Genomic DNA, 18,039 nt, shown 5'->3' on the forward strand with positions numbered 1-18,039 from the left:
AGTAAAGAATAAAACAACAAATGTCAATAGCTCCATTTGTTTATTTACCTTCCTCACAAATAGTTAAGATACTTGCCTTATTCTGCTTGGCAAAACATGAACATCACATACTAAGCATTTCTAGATCTTCTGGAAGCCATACCATGCACACAAGTAAACTTTATAAGAGCCTGTTTCCCCGCTCTGTTCTGGAAACTGCCCTTCTAGTTAATCTTTTCCACATTGATTCCAGAATAAATTATGCATTATAAAATCCAAAAAAAATCCAGATATGCTTCTGTAGTTTAATATACATAAAAATATATGCTATGTCACCTATAACATACATCTATCTATACACATGTATGACAGTAAAACCAAGACTTATTTAAGTGCTATGGAAAATGCTTAAAGAGACTATTACAAAACTGTTTTTACCTCTCTCTTCCTTCTTTCTTCCTGAGTACGATGTAAAAGAGAAGCCTTTTCTTCCTAAACACAAAAAGAGAAAAGATAAAGGATATAATTTCAAATTCTAAAATACTCTTCATACAAAATTATAGAATCTTTTGACCCAAAAAGGATTCTAAAGATCATACAAACGCTGTGACTTAATGAGAAATCTGAGGCACAAGAGGTTAAACAGCCCCCCAACAGACCACAGAGCTAATTAAAGTTAGTATTTCAGTACTTTTCTAAGAATAAAATATGATTTCTTTACACACACAAGAGAATTCAAGTAAAACCGGGAATATCTGAATATCATCAGTGATTTACATCAATGTCAATATCCTAGTTGTGATGATCATACTACGGTTTTGCAAAATATAACTCCCAGGGGAAATCAGGCAATGTGAACAAAGGACCTTTCTGTACTCTTCTCTTTCTTTCTTTTTTTTAAGATTTTATTTACTTATTTGACAGAGTGAGAAAGAACACAAGTAGGGGTAGGGGCAGAGGAAAAGGGAGAAGCAGACTCCTTGCTGGGCAAGGAGCCCAATGCAGGGCTTGATCCCACAAGACCTGAGCTGAAGGCAGACGCTTAATTGACTGAGCCACCCAGGCGGCCTTTTCTGTATTCTTTCTAACAGCTGTATAGTAGTCTACAATTATCTCAATAAAATTTCTGATGAAACAAAATTCAGTATTGTTACTGAATTTTTAAAAATTCTCCTTTCATCATAAGTAAAACTAAATTATGAACAAAAATACATGGTATGCAGAAGGAACCAAAGTAATAAATGGAAAACTTAAACATTTCAAATAATAAAAATATTTAAAGATAATCCTTCCCCCAGAACTGTTCCAGTCTATAATATATGGGCATTTTATTTTTGTAAATGTAATCCAAAATAAAATTAACAGTCTAAGACATTATATATGAGTCATTATAAAAATGAATAAACATAGATCTCTTAACAAAAACACAACCTCAAAATAGTGTCAGAAAGGAAGTAATTGAGACACCTGGGTGGCTCAGTGGTTGAGCATCTGTCTTCTACTTAGGGCATGATCCCAGATCCTGGGATCAAGTCCCACATCGGGCTCCCTGCAGGGAGCTTGCTTCTCCAGCTGCCTGGGTCTCTGTCTCTCTCTGTGTGTCTCTCGTGAATAAATAAATAAAATCTTAAAACAAAAAGAAATTAAGCCAATTTAAAATTATACATTGATATGTGAATCAACAGTGTGTAGAATAAAACGTTTCTCACTGACAAAATTTAAAGCCAAAGAAATCCAGGGCACCTGATTGGCTCAGTCAATGGAGCATGCGACTCTTGTTCTCAGGGAATGAATTTGAGCCCCACAGAGGCCCAGAGCTTACTTCAATGAAAAGAGGAAAGAAAGGAACAGAAATCCTCCAGATATTTTCCACTATGGAAAATTTCATTTCTTGAATTTTAAATAAAAAGCCTTTATCTACCACATGTCCAAAGTCAGAAAAAAATTTTGTCTTAAATTTTAATTAACTAAAAGGAGGAGAGGGAATGGAAAATCTAATGTAAAAAGTGCAAAGTTATGATGTTCAGGATTATGGGAAGCTTCTAGATAAAAATTTCTAGCCATTATCCATTTTAATCAATAGAACTGGTAGGTTTTGTGTCTATAATTTATTTTCCTTCTATCTCCATTTGTCCAGATTTAATATTGTTCATTATTTGGTTAAAGCTAAAAAGTAAAGATTTCTTAAAATAGTATATACTGTTACAACTATGAAAGAATACATTTCTTAAAATTAAACCAACATTTTACCGTAAAAATATGGTGATGCTGGCAAAACAGTCACTAGATTTACTCCCACACACAAATAAGCTCCTAGTCATTGCTAATCTAAAAGCCTCACAGGCTCAAGTACCTCCTTTTCCCCGAGTACATTATTGCTTTCATCTGCTTCAACACCAGGCATGTGTAGGTATTCAAAATACTTATGAAATGACTAAACAAACATTTCCTTTAAGTCAAACAAAGCAGTCTAAAAGAAGGAGTAACTGTAACAGCTGCAAAGCACTTTTGGATACTGCAACACAGTACCTAGGTTGCAATATTTTAGAAATCAAAATAGCTACTAAGTATCAAAAAGCAAAATTAGATTCTAACTGAATACTGGAATTTCTCGGAAATTCTAAGTTTGAAGCTCATGCTATGAGAGGAGCCATGAAAGCACAAGAGGCAATGCTGAATATGTTGAGGATGAATATTCTTAACTTTTGATTATCTGAAGATGAAAATCCCAGGACATAGGACATACAAATGTGAAGGTCACTTCTCCTACCTGTGCTCAAGGACTATAAAGTTTCTTAAAAGATAATTCATTAAAAAAAAAAAAAAAGAAAAAAAAAAGGTATAGCAAGCCAATCCAAAATACTGGATATACACACCAAAAAAACCCCTGATATATTTTTGAAAATGCTAATAAGGCCTTTCAAAGGGTACGTATGCTCCTTAAATATTGTGCAGACAAAAGAAAACGGTCTACAGGGAGAGGTCAACCCAATCTCCTACAAGTTAGGCATACCACAAAGTTGACTCTAAGAACTGCAGACCAGCTGCCATCAACACTGATTTGTCTACACCCATACACTGTGCCCTAGAGCACAGGAAGGACAAGGAGAGGAGGCCACATGTGCCACACACAGAAAACTATCAGGGATTGAAGGCTTCTGTCTATACACTAAGCAACACTCTAAGCCCTTGGCTTTGATTAATTCACGTATTCCTTAAAAGGAGCCTACAAGGTCAGTACTATTATTTTTCCTGTTTACAGATGAAAAAAAGTAAGGCTTAAAAGTGGTAGATCCAGGATCTGAACTCAGATGGTCGAGAGCTTAGCCCACTAAGCAGTATACTATATACTTTGAAAAAGAATAACTATTATTTTATCTTTTGAGAAATTAAAACAAATTCTTTGTCTTCATTATACAGGGGTACCTTGGAAGATATTCACAAAGGAGGCTGGTGGGGAGAGGGAAGACATGGAAAAAAAATTGACCTTCAAAACTTGACATAAGTTCAGAAAGCATGGGGAGCAGGTGGTGTTGAGAAACATGAATACAGAATGTCTAGAAAAGACAAACTAAGCCATAAAAAGGATCAGGACAGGGATCCCTGGGTGGCGCAGCGGTTTGGCGCCTGCCTTTGGCCCAGGGCACGATCCTGGAGACCTGGGATCGAATCCCACGTCGGGCTCCCAGTGCATGGAGCCTGCTTCTCCCTCTGCCTATGTCTCTGCCTCTCTCTCTCTCTCTCTCTGTGTGTGACTATCATAAATAAATAAAAATTTAAAAAAAAAAAAAAAAAAAAAAAAAGGATCAGGACAAAAGGTTGCCATGAAAAGCCAGCCCAGCACAGAAAGAAAAGTGTGACATGGCACATAGTCCATGTCTATAAATTATGTAAATTATCAACATGGAGCTCTTAAATATGTAACCAAATTCCAGATCAGAACCACAGCTTCTCCATATGTTCCCCGTTTTGGAGAACATCTTCATTCAAAAGACACTCAGATGAGGCACATTTGAGGTGCATTTACCAATTCAACAAATATTTAGGGAATCAAGTATCATGCCAGGCACCAGGGATTTTAAAAGTAAGTGAGGCATTTGCTCATTTGCAAGGGGTTCCTAGTCTGGTGGGAGAAAAAAGCCTGTTTACTGAGTACGCATTGTGGGCCAGACACAGTTCTAGACGCTAGTGGTGAAGCCTGAAGAAGACAATCTGTGCCCCTGTACACAGAGCTGCGCCAGGTTTAAGAGCGGGGAAAGAAGACACATCCTGCCTCAGCAACTAAGAGAAAGCTCAGAAGAAAAGGAAAATTTGAGAGGCAACTTGGAAGGATGTGTTCAGTAGGATGACGAGATGGGAACACATCCCAAGAGAGCATGAGGCAGCAGGGCTGGGGAGGAACTGACTTCAGCAACTATCCATGGGAGTGAAGATGAACCTGAGAGCTCTATTTCTGGCTATGGACCCCGTGTCACCACAGGATGGATGGAAAGGAGATGACAATAAAGGTATAACTCAGTGCCACTGAGACGTCCACAGGATTAATGAACGTTAAACAGGTAATGAAGACAACAGGGAGGGATCAGCCACCACTTCAGCTTGAGCTCCTTCTGTGACTCCCCATCTCCTATCTATATCATCTCATGGAGGGCTGCCAATCCTTTAAAACAAAGAAAAAACTGCAACCTCTTCTCAATCGTTTCCTAAAAGATCACTGAACGTCAAATACAAGAATCATCTCCTCAATGCTCAGTGATTTAAATTAACCCAAATTATGGAAAACCTATTCCACTGTCCTTATTTTCTATTTCTTGTTAGCCTATCTGAGGATCTGATTTGAGAACCACCAGTGTACTTTAAGGGATCAAGCTCAAACACAGCCTTAGCACAGGAACATTTCTTCCTCTGTCTCCCGACTACTCCTCTCACACCATCTCCTGATGCTGCCTCAAGCGCATCTCTCCCTCCGACGGTCCTTCAAGCCTCAAATGCCCTTCTCCCTTCTGCTCAATCTGGCCTTCCTTCCCTCTTGACGCCGAAACACACACAGAGCAAGTACCGCTCATCTTAGGTGAGACTCCACTTAAATGTCCTCCCCGTGAAGCTGTCCCGACAAGACCACCATCCCTCCCACTCCTCCACGCGATAAACTGGTGAGTTCACCAATGCACCGAGATTGCCTTGGACCAGAAGATGTTCATGAAGTGTACTTAGCACATATGGCTTACCATTCACCAAGCAGAAAATGATGGTATCTGCTCTAGATGAAATCATAGAAGCCAATATGGGGATCAGACGCCGTTTCCAAAATGTTGGAGGAGATCACTCTGCAGCACATGTGGAGTGCTAGTGTGGGTATGATTATTTTGGAGTGCATTTTTAGGCTCAGGGCAAAAAATAAGAAAATGAAACTTGAACTCTGTCAGTTAAAACAGCAAGTAATGAATGATCAGAGTATGAGCAGACAGCAAGTTGAGACCTCTCAGCAGGAAGGAGCAGGCTCTGACTGCGTGTGCTGTGGGAGCCCACAGGCAGCCTCACAGGGCACACACCCACAGGAAGAGACACCGAGGATGCTCCCCTGCAAACCAAGCTCAAACCACACAAGCTTGGTAATATTAAATATTTACTAGGGTCTGGAATTATGTACCTAGCAAAGGCTCTAGGATTTTATCACTTACAGACACAATAGTGTCTATTTAAAAGAGAAAAACATTTATCTTAGTGCACCTGGCAAGAGAAAAGAGTAAAGGTAACCTTAATGGTATTTGTTTCTCCTTCAATAAATTACAAATTCCCTCAGAATAAGGCCTATGCCTTATTCTTTATAATCTTGATACTTAGTATTGTACCCAATGTAAAGATTGAAGGATTAAATTTAGAAGGAATAAAGGTAAAAGGTAAAACTGGTTTTTAAAATGTTTTACCTTGAATTAATTTTAGACAAAGTTGCAGACAGTTGCAATGAGTTTCCTTATCCCTTCTCTCTCTTACCCCATTACCCCTCCATAACCAGGATACAATTAGCAAGGGCAGCAAATTAACATTGGCACAACATTACTAACTAAACTACAAACTTTATTAGAAATTCACTCATTTTTATACTAAATGATTTTTGCCTATTCTAGGATCCCATCCAGGAGCCTACACTGCATTTAATTACTATTTTTTCCTAACCCCTACCAATCTATAACAGTTCCTCCACCTTTTTCTTTTATATTCTGGATTCTGCTCCTTGATTTGGGTTTTTCCAATACTGTCTTACGAATAGAATGTGGTTATGCAATAATGATAATATCGGACTTTAATGTATATGGTAAAATGTATATCTGTGTCTCCATATTTATATAAATGACCAAGTAAATATATAAATGAGAGAGAAGAAAAATCTCTTCTCCAGAAATAAATGTAGAAGGAAAGAGGAAAACAATCACCAAACACCACAGTTAACAAATGGTGCAGACAATATTTACTGATGTGTGCTAAAATCAGTAGGCAAAAGTTTGAGGAAAAACAGGATTTGTTTGATCTCAAAGTACCTCCTCAAGATATTTATCAACTACTAAGGGAAAGACAGTGAATGTACAGTAGAGAACCCTGCAGACACCAGCCAAGTGACTAAGCAAACCTCCCCAGTAATAAGTCACAAGGCCATCATATACCCCTACAGGATTATTGTCACAAATACAAGGTACTCCAGAAAATAAAACAATGAAACAATGGGCAACCCAGGTGGCTCAGCGGTTTAGCGCGGCCTTCAGCCCAGGGTGTGATCCTGGAGACCGGGGATCGAGTCTCACATTGGGTTCCCTGCATGGAGCCTGCTTCTCCCTCTGCCTGTGTCTCTGCCTCTCTCTCTGTGTGTCTCTCATGAATAAATAAATAAATTCTTTTTTAAAAAATGAAACAATAAAAATAAAACAATGAAAACAAAACTGCAGGAACATTTTAATGTTCCTTAATTTTAAGTTAAATTAAAAAATAAACAATGAATTATAAGAAAAACCTAATAAATTTATTTATGAAAAGACCTATCAGAAACAGTCCCTTAAAGCAAAAGAACTGTTTATCATCACAATAAAGGAGTATGAGTTGCTATGTAAAGTTTAAGAGGAGGATAAGTTTATAATTCTATTTTTTAATTTTGATGTTGGACAACACAGAAAATGCTAACATGTTTATCAATACATCAGGCAAATGTTATTTAATAGCCTTCCCTGACAGAACTGGATTCTGAAAATGAATTCCTAACCATAACACCAAGTGTGACTTTGGTTCAACAAACTTTAGTTTCAGGAAAGCATCCAGGGCCCGATCTTCTGAATGTTCTGGAGACCTTCACTCTTGACTTGATACCTAAGGTATGCAACAGACTTCCTTCCAGATTTTCCCAATTCTTTCCGCCACAATGCAGGTGGAATTCCCATGGCTTTAGGTAAAAGGTTTATTCGACAGGACCTGACGTTCCTCTTGAAGTGACAGTCAAGAGGAGACCTTTCTGCTTTCAGTCTGGGGAGAAACGGGTGCTTGTCATACCTTCACAAAGCTAGAGGATGACGTCACCTGACACAGGAGTGATGAACTGACATCCTATTACGTACTACTCCTAAAGACAGGAAAGGAACAAGACTGCCTTTCAGATACGAAAGGGTCCAGTTTCTAGAGCTGGAACACACTGGATCAAATCTGTTACTGAACCACCATGGTGTTCTGTACTACCTCTGCTTTTGCTTTTTCCACAACATCATTCGTTAAGTCTGTGTTACTGTTTGTCACGAAGTCACCAAAGGATTTTAAAAGATTTCCCCTAATTTATGAGACAGACAAAAAAGTCTTCATGGACTTGTTAATTCCGCTCACAGCTGACAAGCAAAGGATTTGCTGATTTCAAAGCATCAGTGAGCTCCTTGGTTGGTAGTGAGCAGCATCAACTCTGTCTTCCCTGGAAGATTAACTAGCATACTTATTTATAAAAGAACAATGAACTAACTCACTAGACAAAGGAATCTCATCAATTATTTGTTTTGTTACCAATCACCACTTTTAATCATAACTTTTCGTGTATCTTCCCAATTAGCAGCTCTAGCCTTTGCAATTAAATATAATACTCCAGATGAAGCGTTCTCAGCTTTTCATTTTAACTCACCATCACATTCTGCACTTACTTTCAGACTATTTAGAAATCTTTCCTGTTTGTTCCCAAAAAGTTTAACAGGTTGGGTGTGGTTCAAAAATCAAGTTTGAGCATGGTGGTTTCACACTGAGATCCGGCTCATAATGAGACAGGTTCATTGTCTTAGCCAGTGCATGAAAAACCATGTTTCAGAAATCTTTATCATATTTGTTTAATTTGTGTTTCCTATGGAGGCTTTAAGTTTCTAAAGCTAAAAAGCTAATTCCAGTGGGTCATAAATGTGGTCCTTATTATAAATGAAAACATTATGACAATCCTAATTATCCTTAGTACCTTAATTTATAAGACAATCTTTACCTTCAGGCCTTAAAATTACACATTTTCTGTTGTTATAAAACTCAAACCATGCATGTCAGGCACAGCAGTCAGGTGGAAAAAAACAAAGACACAGGCATGATCCTAATTTGCTATTACCTATTACCTAATACCTAAGTGTAGCTCACACTAGTAAATATCAACTTCTGAAAGTGAAATTTCATCATGCTGCTAGAAAAATAAACAAACCTACAACAAAGCATAACGCGATTCAGTATATAGAAATCACACGAGCAACACAGACTATACATATGACCCATATTATGTATTCATACATCCCAAACTGCAACCACTGAATACTGACATGTCGCTGGCATGCCTAGCTTACCACAAAGCTCCTTAAACTCTAACCTCATCATGAGCTAGCACTTTGAGAAATCACAGCTTTGACACCCTAGTTATATTTTTCTATTGGACACTGAAATAAGAACTGCTAAGTTTTTAAAATGCTCCTTCATATGCCACCTAAATCATCACAAACATTGAGACAAACGGTGACCTATACTAATGAAGCTAAAGCATGAATAGACAGGTCAACATTAGAGGGTCTCCAGGGAGACTCATGGAAATAGATTCAGCATGTGATAACGGTGGCATTTAAAATCTATATAGGAAGTATACTGTTCAACAAACATGCGAGCAAAAATTTTGTGATCTAAATAAAGGACAATGTATCTAGTCTTCATATCAAAAAAGAGCCCACAGGGACTTAAGATTTATATATGTGTGTGTGCTTTATATAAATAAAGCACTATAAAAATATGAGAATTTAAAAAAGACATGTGGAAGATTTCCTCTAAGAAAAATATATCATACATTAAGTCTTGTTACTGTTTGTCATTAGTTACTTAAGAATTTGAGTACATGAAAGTTAGAGCTTTCTACACAGAAAAATGTAGCACAGGGTAATAAAATGACAAAATGGGAATAAATATTTGTAACAGTGCAAAACCAACTGTTTGTAAAAGCTCTCCAAAATAATTTTAAAAGGTCTACAATCAAATAGAAAAATGAGCAAAAGCTATACACAGTACAGAGGGAAATAAAAATCTTTTAAACATAAAAACTTAAAGGAAAGTTTAAGTTTAAAACTTAAAACTTAAAAGTTTTTAAACTTTTAAAAACTTAAAAGTTTAAAACTCATTTGAGGAAAAAATGCAATAGAAACACAATGAAACAGGCTTTTTAACCTGTCTGGCAAACAAACTCAGTATGCTCTGAGTTATAGCAGACAGCAGCTACTTTCATTCACTGAAGAACCTTAGCAATCTAGGAGAATCTGTTGAAATTCAAAATGTGCACTGCCTTTGACCTAGCACTTCTCGAAATTTAACCTATACATATTTTTTTTTATTTTTTTTTAATTTATTTATGATAGTCACACAGAATGAGAGAGAGAGGCAGAGACACAGGCAGAGGGAGAAGCAGGCTCCATGCACCGGGAGCCCGACGTGGGACTCGATCCCGGGTCTCCAGGATCATGCCCTGGGCCAAAGGCAGGCGCCAAACCGCTGTGCCACCCAGGGATCCCTAACCTATACATATTAAAGGCACATATACAAGGATATGTACTACAATGTTGCTTAAATTAGCAAAAAATGGACAGCAAATGGCCATTAAAATACATAAGGGCTAACTAAGTTATGAAACATTAATTACACTGAGGATCACCCAGCTTTTTTAAGATTTTATTTATTTATTCATGAGAGACACACACACGAGGCACAGACACAGGCAGAGGGAAAAACAGGCTCCATGCTGGGAGCCCAACGTGGGACTCATCCCGGGTCGCCAGGATCAGGCCCTGGGCCGAAGGCGGCGCTAAACCGCTGAGCCACTCGGGGTGCCCTCATCCAGCTTTCTAAAAGAGTACAGCCAATCTACCTGCAGCGAACTAGAACTGTCTCCAAAACGTATCATCACAAGGGTAAGAGAAGTGCCACTGTCTAATATGCTCTACCATGTGTTTAAATAACAGAAGAGCACGCACCTGGATGATTCCATATGCAGAGAGTAGCCAAGAGGACAGGGAAGAACCCGTGACAGAGTCTGATTGTCAGGATCAGGGATGAAGGACTAAGAGGCAGGATGAAAGGTGGGGAGACTGTGATTATTTTGCATCTTTACTTTCTACCACCTGAATTATTATCCATGTCCATGTAATACTTCCACTTTCTTGGAATAATAAACTAATGAAGCTATGTCAGAACATAAATTTTTATTTTTTTTTAGTTTTTTAAAAAAATTTATTTATTCATGAGAGACATAGAGAGAGAGGCAGAGACACAGGCAGAGGGAGAAGCAGGTTCCCTGCAGGGAACCTGATGCAGGACTCGATCCTAGGATCATGACCTGAGCCGAAGGCAGATGCTCAACCACTGAGCCACCCAGGTGTCCCAGAACATAAAAATTTAAAAGCAGCTCCATATAACCAAGAATAAATTCATAATGAAGTGGCTGGGAGGAAATGAACAATAAAGTACCAGCAAAAAGGGCATTCAGATTTTGATTCTTAACAAGTTTTTGGTTCCAATTTATTATACACATACATGAAAACCTCCTTTACCTTCTAAATGATACAGGCCTAGAAAAGTTAGGAATTCTTAGGGGCAGTTATATACCAGTTTCATAAAACAGGATCATCAAATGTTTTTGGAATGACTAAGCCTGTTCTTGTTGCGTACATGTCACTTTCAATACTAATCTCACCTCCACAGCTGTGACACTACAACTTTTCATCAATATGTAAATAAGAGTAAATGACAGCAAACTTCTCTATTTGAGCTTCGAGCTTTAGGCACATTATCTTATCTCCTCGGAAAATTAAATATGGCCAAACTTCAAATGTACCATTAACAAAAATGTTTCTAAGTGAGAAAAGAAATGCTTTTTTTTTTAATCTTGCAGATATATTCAGTGGTAACAAAATGAAGCTTTTAAAAAAGTAAGTCTTACATGGTTTAAATTAGATTTCATTAACTATCAGAATAAAAAAATTATAGTCACTTAAGTTAAAGAACTATAAATTTATGATTTCCATCAACCAAATGCTCAAATGGGCTAACCATTTATAAAAAGAATGCTAGCATGCTTACTAATATCTTGATTTTTAAAAACTACTATGAAGTTTCCTTTGTTTCACTATTTGGGTTATCTTCCCTTAGCAATTTACTCCATTTAACAGTGTAAACAGAATAATCAGTTTCACACCTGTGTTAAGTTAGTATTTTCGCAGTCTCATGCACTAACATAGTAAGAACAGTTTCACACAATTCAAATATTCAAGTAAAACACTTCCTTTTGAGTTAATTAAAATGCTAAATGTTAGCAAAAGTATTATTTGTGAATAAGACACAATCTATGATATATGGTTTTTTCCTAAGAACCTTTATGAAAATAAAAGAGCAACCAACTTCATGTAATGCAAAAAATACTTAAAGGTGTATCGAATACCATTACTAAATATCATATTCATAAAATAGAATGTCCAATATGATTCCTAATTCAAAAAACATAGAAAAAGACTATAAAAAAATTCACCCACATATTGGCAGTGTTTTTTTTTTTTTTTTAAGATTTTATTTATTTATTCATAGACACAGAGAGAGAGAGGCAGAGACACAGGCAGAGTCGGAGAGGGAGAAGCAGGCTCCATGCAGGGAGCCCAACGTGGGACTCGATCCCAGGTCTCCAGGATCACACCCCAGGCTGCAGGCGGCGCCAAACTGCTGCGCCACCGGGGCTGCCCGGCAGTGTTTTATTTCTATGGAGGGTGGGGTTCCAAAGACGTAGTTTTTCTTCATTTCAGTATATTTAAAATTTTCTACAATAAACATTATAATTTAAAAAGAGCTCACTTTTAAATAAAACATCTAAAGCAAAATGCAATAGTTTAAATCCCATTACAATAAATTCTGAAAGACTTTCTCTTCTTACGTAAGAACTGGGTGGTAAATATGGCACCATTTTAATAGCAAAATCGCGGAAATAACCTAGACACACACAAGAAAGTGGTTACATGATACCAACCATGCAGTGGAATATTACACATCTATGACAACACAGCTACAGAGACTGAAAGGTGCTGTTGCAGAGTCATTACTGAGATAGGACACTAAGGAGAACAGTATGCTCCCTCATTTTTACTGAAAAAATGATGGAGGATAAGTTTATTTATGTTTAGACTAGTTCTGAACAGACACTGAGGAAATTGGTACTAATGGGGAAATTAGGAGTCTCAGTGAGAGGAAGGTTTCATCATAAGTCCTTTAGATGAATCTCACTTTTTCTAATTTTTTTCAATTAAAAAAAAAGTTAACATTGTTTTAAAGGCTCCTATCTGGAGATTGGAAATGGAGACATATTAAAGCAAGGAAGATTAGTGATAATTCAGCTTGACTTTTCCATTATCAAGAATTATGACTTTCATAGTATAAGATGTGAATAAGAGAAGACCAGAAAAGATAAGCATTTTGTTACCACTGAAGACAGTTGGTTATGGAGATAAACATTTTTTTCCAGTTCCCACATTTTGTAGTAAAGATGTGCTACAAATGGTGCTGCTTGCCAACACACTAGAGTTTACTAATGTTCCTTAAAAACATTAGAGCATTAAAGCTTCATTATAAGGAAAATTAATTCAGAAAGACATAGGATTTTATCAGAGCCACCTTCTCCGTGCCTGCAGGACATGTTCCTCGACGTCCCACGCAGTAAAGGGAAGCTTAAGTCATGCAGGAGGTGGATGCAGGATGTGCAGGCTACACAACATCCAGCAGAGCATATGGAGAACAGACCAGGCTATCTGAGCTCCGTGGTTCTCACTCAAGTTTTGGACTTTCTGGGTTCTGATTTCCCCCTTGAAAGGATGTTCCATGGAATGCCAGAGCCTCCAGGAGTCACAGAGAAATGTGAGCACACAAGCAAAACACCCTGCTGGAGGACAGATCCCAAGTACAGTCACCTATGTAACTGTAACAAGTAAAGAGATGAAATGTCCTTAGAGCACTGGACAGTAGACAGCAATGCAAAGATGTGTAGGCAGCACGTAGCTGTCCTGCCCAGGAATAGAAATCAATATAATTTTTTCTAGAGAACAAAGCATATCAAAAGCCTTTACAAAACATACTTTGACCAAGTAATTCAACTTCTTTAATTTATCCTAAAGAAATAATTATACATTTTTGGCTCTAAAGATGTTCACAATAAAACAGAAACGACCTAAACGTCCAAAAATAAAGGATAAACATACATACTTCATACAAAGTTCATTAAATGAGTACGCATGGTAATTTTTAAAAATTAAACGAAACTTTAATTTTAGAAAACAGATTGAAGGATTTTACTCTCAGCTTTGGGATAACATAGAGTCTACATGTTTTATGGTCAGACACAAGATAGAGAGGAATGGCTACAGCAAAACAAAGCCTCTTGATTAAAAAAAAAAAAAAGCCTCATGATAAGGTGTGCAGCCTCTGATGAGCCCGCTCACTCCCTCAGTAACAACTACCGTCTGATGGTAAGGGTGGCCGTTCACACGTGGACACACACACAGGCCTTCCGCGCTCCAGGCCCCAGCTGCATGCCCGCTTCTCTGCTGCTTCAGTAAATGTTGGCATCCCTAAGAGTTTTGTTCTGAGCCTGCAAGTCTTCTCAGGAACACTTTCCTGAAGATTCCAGTGCATCTACCAATTTCCACCACTTACTGATGGACTCCCAGTCTCCACCCAAAAGTCCAGAGCAGTGCTTCCTGAACATCCCCGAACATCTCAAGTTGAATCAAGATGTTAGGAATTTAACATCGTCTGGTTTCTGGAGCCACTATCCACTCTGGTAATCCCAGACCAACACCTGAGGTGACCTTCTCATTGCAGAGCTTATGAGTTTTGCCTCCTTGACAGCTCCTGAACTCCTCCCCACTCAGGGGCCCGCGGCTTGGCTTTAGGCCCTCGTGACTCTTCTGCACAACTGCAGCTCTCTTGCATGGTTTCCCACACCAGCACTGCCTCACACTCATCTCTCCAAAACCTCACTTCACTGTTTAAATCCTTCACTGGCTCACCACTGCTGGATGTGCCCCCCAGAGCCCTTTAGGATCTAGCCCCTGACTGCCTCTCCCCAGCCTTCTCTTCTCTCACCCTGACTCCAGCCAGCCATGTTGAGCAACCTGTAGGTGATTACCACTCCTCCAGGGTTGGACACCTCTGCCCATGCTGTTCCTTCTCACTCATGGCAACAATGTTCATATATAAACAGTACTAAGAAACACAGTCCAGCACACAAAAGCCTATGGCACTAACCTTGTACCATTTGGGACTCTGCAAATAGCATACATCAATATTAGAAGAGAAGGAAAACTGACCTCCTCCCTCTATCCTGGTATACGACTGTCCAAAAAAAATTCCCAGATGACCAAAAATTTACCGTGATACTCTCCTACTTGACTCACCTCTCTTCCGTATCCTCACATCTGCCTCCTGCCCTATGGTTGTCATGGTGACAACCCAAAGACATTCATTCCAAAATTACCTACTCCCCCTGGCCCAACAGTATATCCCCCCTTTTCTCCAAGGGTGGTTGGATTAAAGAAGTAAATGACCTAAGTAAATTCACATTGCTGCAAATAAATGACATCTGCTTAAGTTTCGAAGACACAGAGCTACAAAATTGCCTCCAAGTCAACCAAGTTTCATCAAAATGTCTACTGAAAAATTATCTGGTTGACAAGTTTTACTTTTAAACTGTTTCATTATTTATATAATAGTTACATAGCTAGTAACTACTGACTCAGTATAGTATGAGAGAAGGAAAGCCATATTTAAATCTTAATAGGTTGTTAAGATAGAAAATGACATATAAGTCACATGGTAGTAGCATTTACAACTCAGCTAAAACTGATAACCCCTTCCATGGTGGTTTTAGAATATTTCCACAAATTCAGGACACCTGGGTGGCTCAGTCAGTTAAGCCTCCAACTCTTGATTTCAGCTCAGATCATGGTCTCAGGGTCATGAGATCGAGCCCTGTGTCTGGCTCTGCACTCAGTGGTGAATCTGCTTGAGATTCTCCCTCTCCCTCTGCCCTTCCCCTGCTTGTGTGCCACTCGAACTCTCTCACAATAAATGAAATATATATTTTTAAAAAAGAATATTTCCACAAATTGTTTCTTCCCTTGAAGAGGCAGAGCTTGATTCTTCTCACCTTGAGTGTGGACTGAATGGACAAACAGAATACGATGAAAGTGTATATGACTTTCAGGACTACCTTGTACAGGCATGCCACTTTCTCTCTGCCCTCTCAGATTACATGCCATGTCGTGAGGACATTCAAGCAGCCCTCGGGAGATGTGCGGGTAGCAGGAAACTGATACCTCCCACCAAGACCCAGCAACTAAATTCCAGGTACGTGGAGAAGTGAGCCTAGGTGTGGATTCCCCAGCTCAGTCCAAGCTTTAGACACCTTAGCCTCTGAGAAATCCTGAGCCAGAACCACCCCAAAAGCTGCTCTAAGATACTGGTCCCACAAAACTCATTGAGATGATAAGACTGTACTGCCTTAAGCCACATTATGCAGGAATAGAGAACACATACATGTCCTTCATTTACTGGAAATTAAGAAAGTGGTAAAGCAGATATTATGACTTTTTTTTTTTTTTTTTTTTTTTTTTTAAGATTTTAAGTAATCTCTACCTCAACATGGGACTCAAATTTACAACTCCAAGATTAAAGTCACATACTTGGGGCTCCTAAGTGGGTCAGTCAGTTAAGCATCTGTCTTCAGGATCCTGGGATTAGGTCCCACATCGGGCTTTCTGCTCAGAGGGGAGTCTGCTTCTCCCTCTGCACCTCCTCCCGCTCATGCTCTCTCTTTCTCTCAGATTAATAAAAATCATTAAACACACACATACATACAAAGCAAAAAGTCACATGCTCTCCTGATTGAGCCAGCCAGGTGCCCCAATATGACTGTTTAGCTTAATAACTTAAATGCTCACTGCAGTACTGTTTTGTAATCTGTTTATTTCTATTAACAATGAATCATTTTAATAAATATAAGACATTAAAATATAATGACCACTTTATTTTTTTAAAAGATTTTATTTATTTATTCATGAGAGACCGAGACAGAGAGAGAGGCAGAGACACAGGCAGAAGGAGAAGCAGGCTCCATGCAGGGAACCCGATGTGGGACTCGATCCCAAGACTCCAGGATCATGCCCTGGGCCTGAAGGCAGACACTAAACCGCTGAGCCACTCAGGGATCCCCATCACGACCACTTTAAATGGTTGTGTAATATATTCCATTACATTGTTATATTACCATTTGCTTAACAAATTTCCTATTGTTAGACATTTAGGTTGTTTCAAATTTTTAATAGGAGTATTGCCACAGTCATGATCTTTTCCCATACATCTTTCCTATGCACCTGCCAAATTAGTTCCTTAGGATAAACTTCTAAAAGTAGAATTACTGGAATAGAGGGGACGTACTCATTAAAACTTTCGATGCTAAAGTGTCATCCCTCCCATCCCAGTAGGTTGTGCCAATTTACACCATTAGTATTTCCATCTTTTTTTTTTTTTTTTGTATTTCCATCTTTAACCTGGTTACCATGGCAAGTGATGGGCTCTGTGGAGACACACCAACAGAAGAAAGTTTCTGCTCCTCCCTTCACACTGACAACAGTGTAAGTAAAAGGAGGTGTGAAGAGACTGTGACTGGAGAACAGGAACATGTAGAAAGCAACTACTCTAACAGTGGCATCAACGAATAAGATGGTCAACTTCCCAACTTCTAGCTGTCTGCATTCAATAAAAGTTGTAAGAATAAAGAGAGTCACAGAAGAAAACTCCCTATTGCTTCAGCAACAAACTCTTTTGAGACTCTTCTGCAGTCCACAACACTTCCTAGGTGTTCCCTCAGTTAAGAGACTTAGTCGGGGGGCAGCCTGGGTGGCTCAGCGGTTTAGCACCGCCTTCGGCTCAGGGTGTGATCCTGGGGACCTAGGAATCGAGTCTTGTGTCAGGCTCCCTACATGGAGCCTTGCTTCTCCCTCTGCCTGTGCCTCTTCCTCTCTCTCTCTCTCTCTCTCTCATAAATAACATTTTTTTAAAAAAAGAGAGAAAGAGATTTAGTTAGCAATTAACTCCTTAACCCAAGAAAATCAGCTCCAGTGTGCACAGCCAGGCAGGGACTGGTGCCAAGCTAGGTCCCCAGGGTATGAGATTTACAGAAGTGTTCTTGTTCTTGCTCTATGGGTGGTGCAGGTGTGGGGCCCACCATGCCTTACACCATGCAGCTGTGCAACTGAAGTGAGCACCTCCCTAAACTTTGTGCCCCAGGTGCCTTGCTGTCTCACCCCAGGCCCTGATTAAAAGTACAGAGGTAATTAGAAAAATAGTCTCAGCCCTTCTATTCTGCTTAATTTCCCTAAGCACCAGGTCAAGAACTCCTGACCTTATCTGCTACAGGGAACTGCAGTTTTTTTGGTCTCATATGTGAAAGCTACCAACAATTATGTTCAAGAGAACAGATGTGGTACTGCTAGATAA

General features: G+C 38.9%; 1 protein-coding gene across 4 annotated transcripts in view; it reads right to left on the reverse strand.

Moving 5' to 3' along the window:
- The window catches only part of UBE3C (ubiquitin protein ligase E3C), a 127,153-nt gene that overhangs the window by 98,272 nt on the left and 10,842 nt on the right, over positions 1-18,039 (reverse strand). For all 4 annotated transcript variants that reach the window (XM_077849511.1, XM_077849510.1, XM_077849512.1 and 1 more), the window contains exon 2: positions 418-471. In XM_077849511.1, the coding sequence (XP_077705637.1) occupies positions 418-471 (54 nt within the window). The remainder of the gene's footprint in view (positions 1-417; positions 472-18,039) is intronic.

This window comes from Canis aureus, chromosome 15 (assembly GCF_053574225.1).
Source record: "Canis aureus isolate CA01 chromosome 15, VMU_Caureus_v.1.0, whole genome shotgun sequence".
Taxonomy (NCBI): Eukaryota; Metazoa; Chordata; class Mammalia; order Carnivora; family Canidae; genus Canis; species Canis aureus.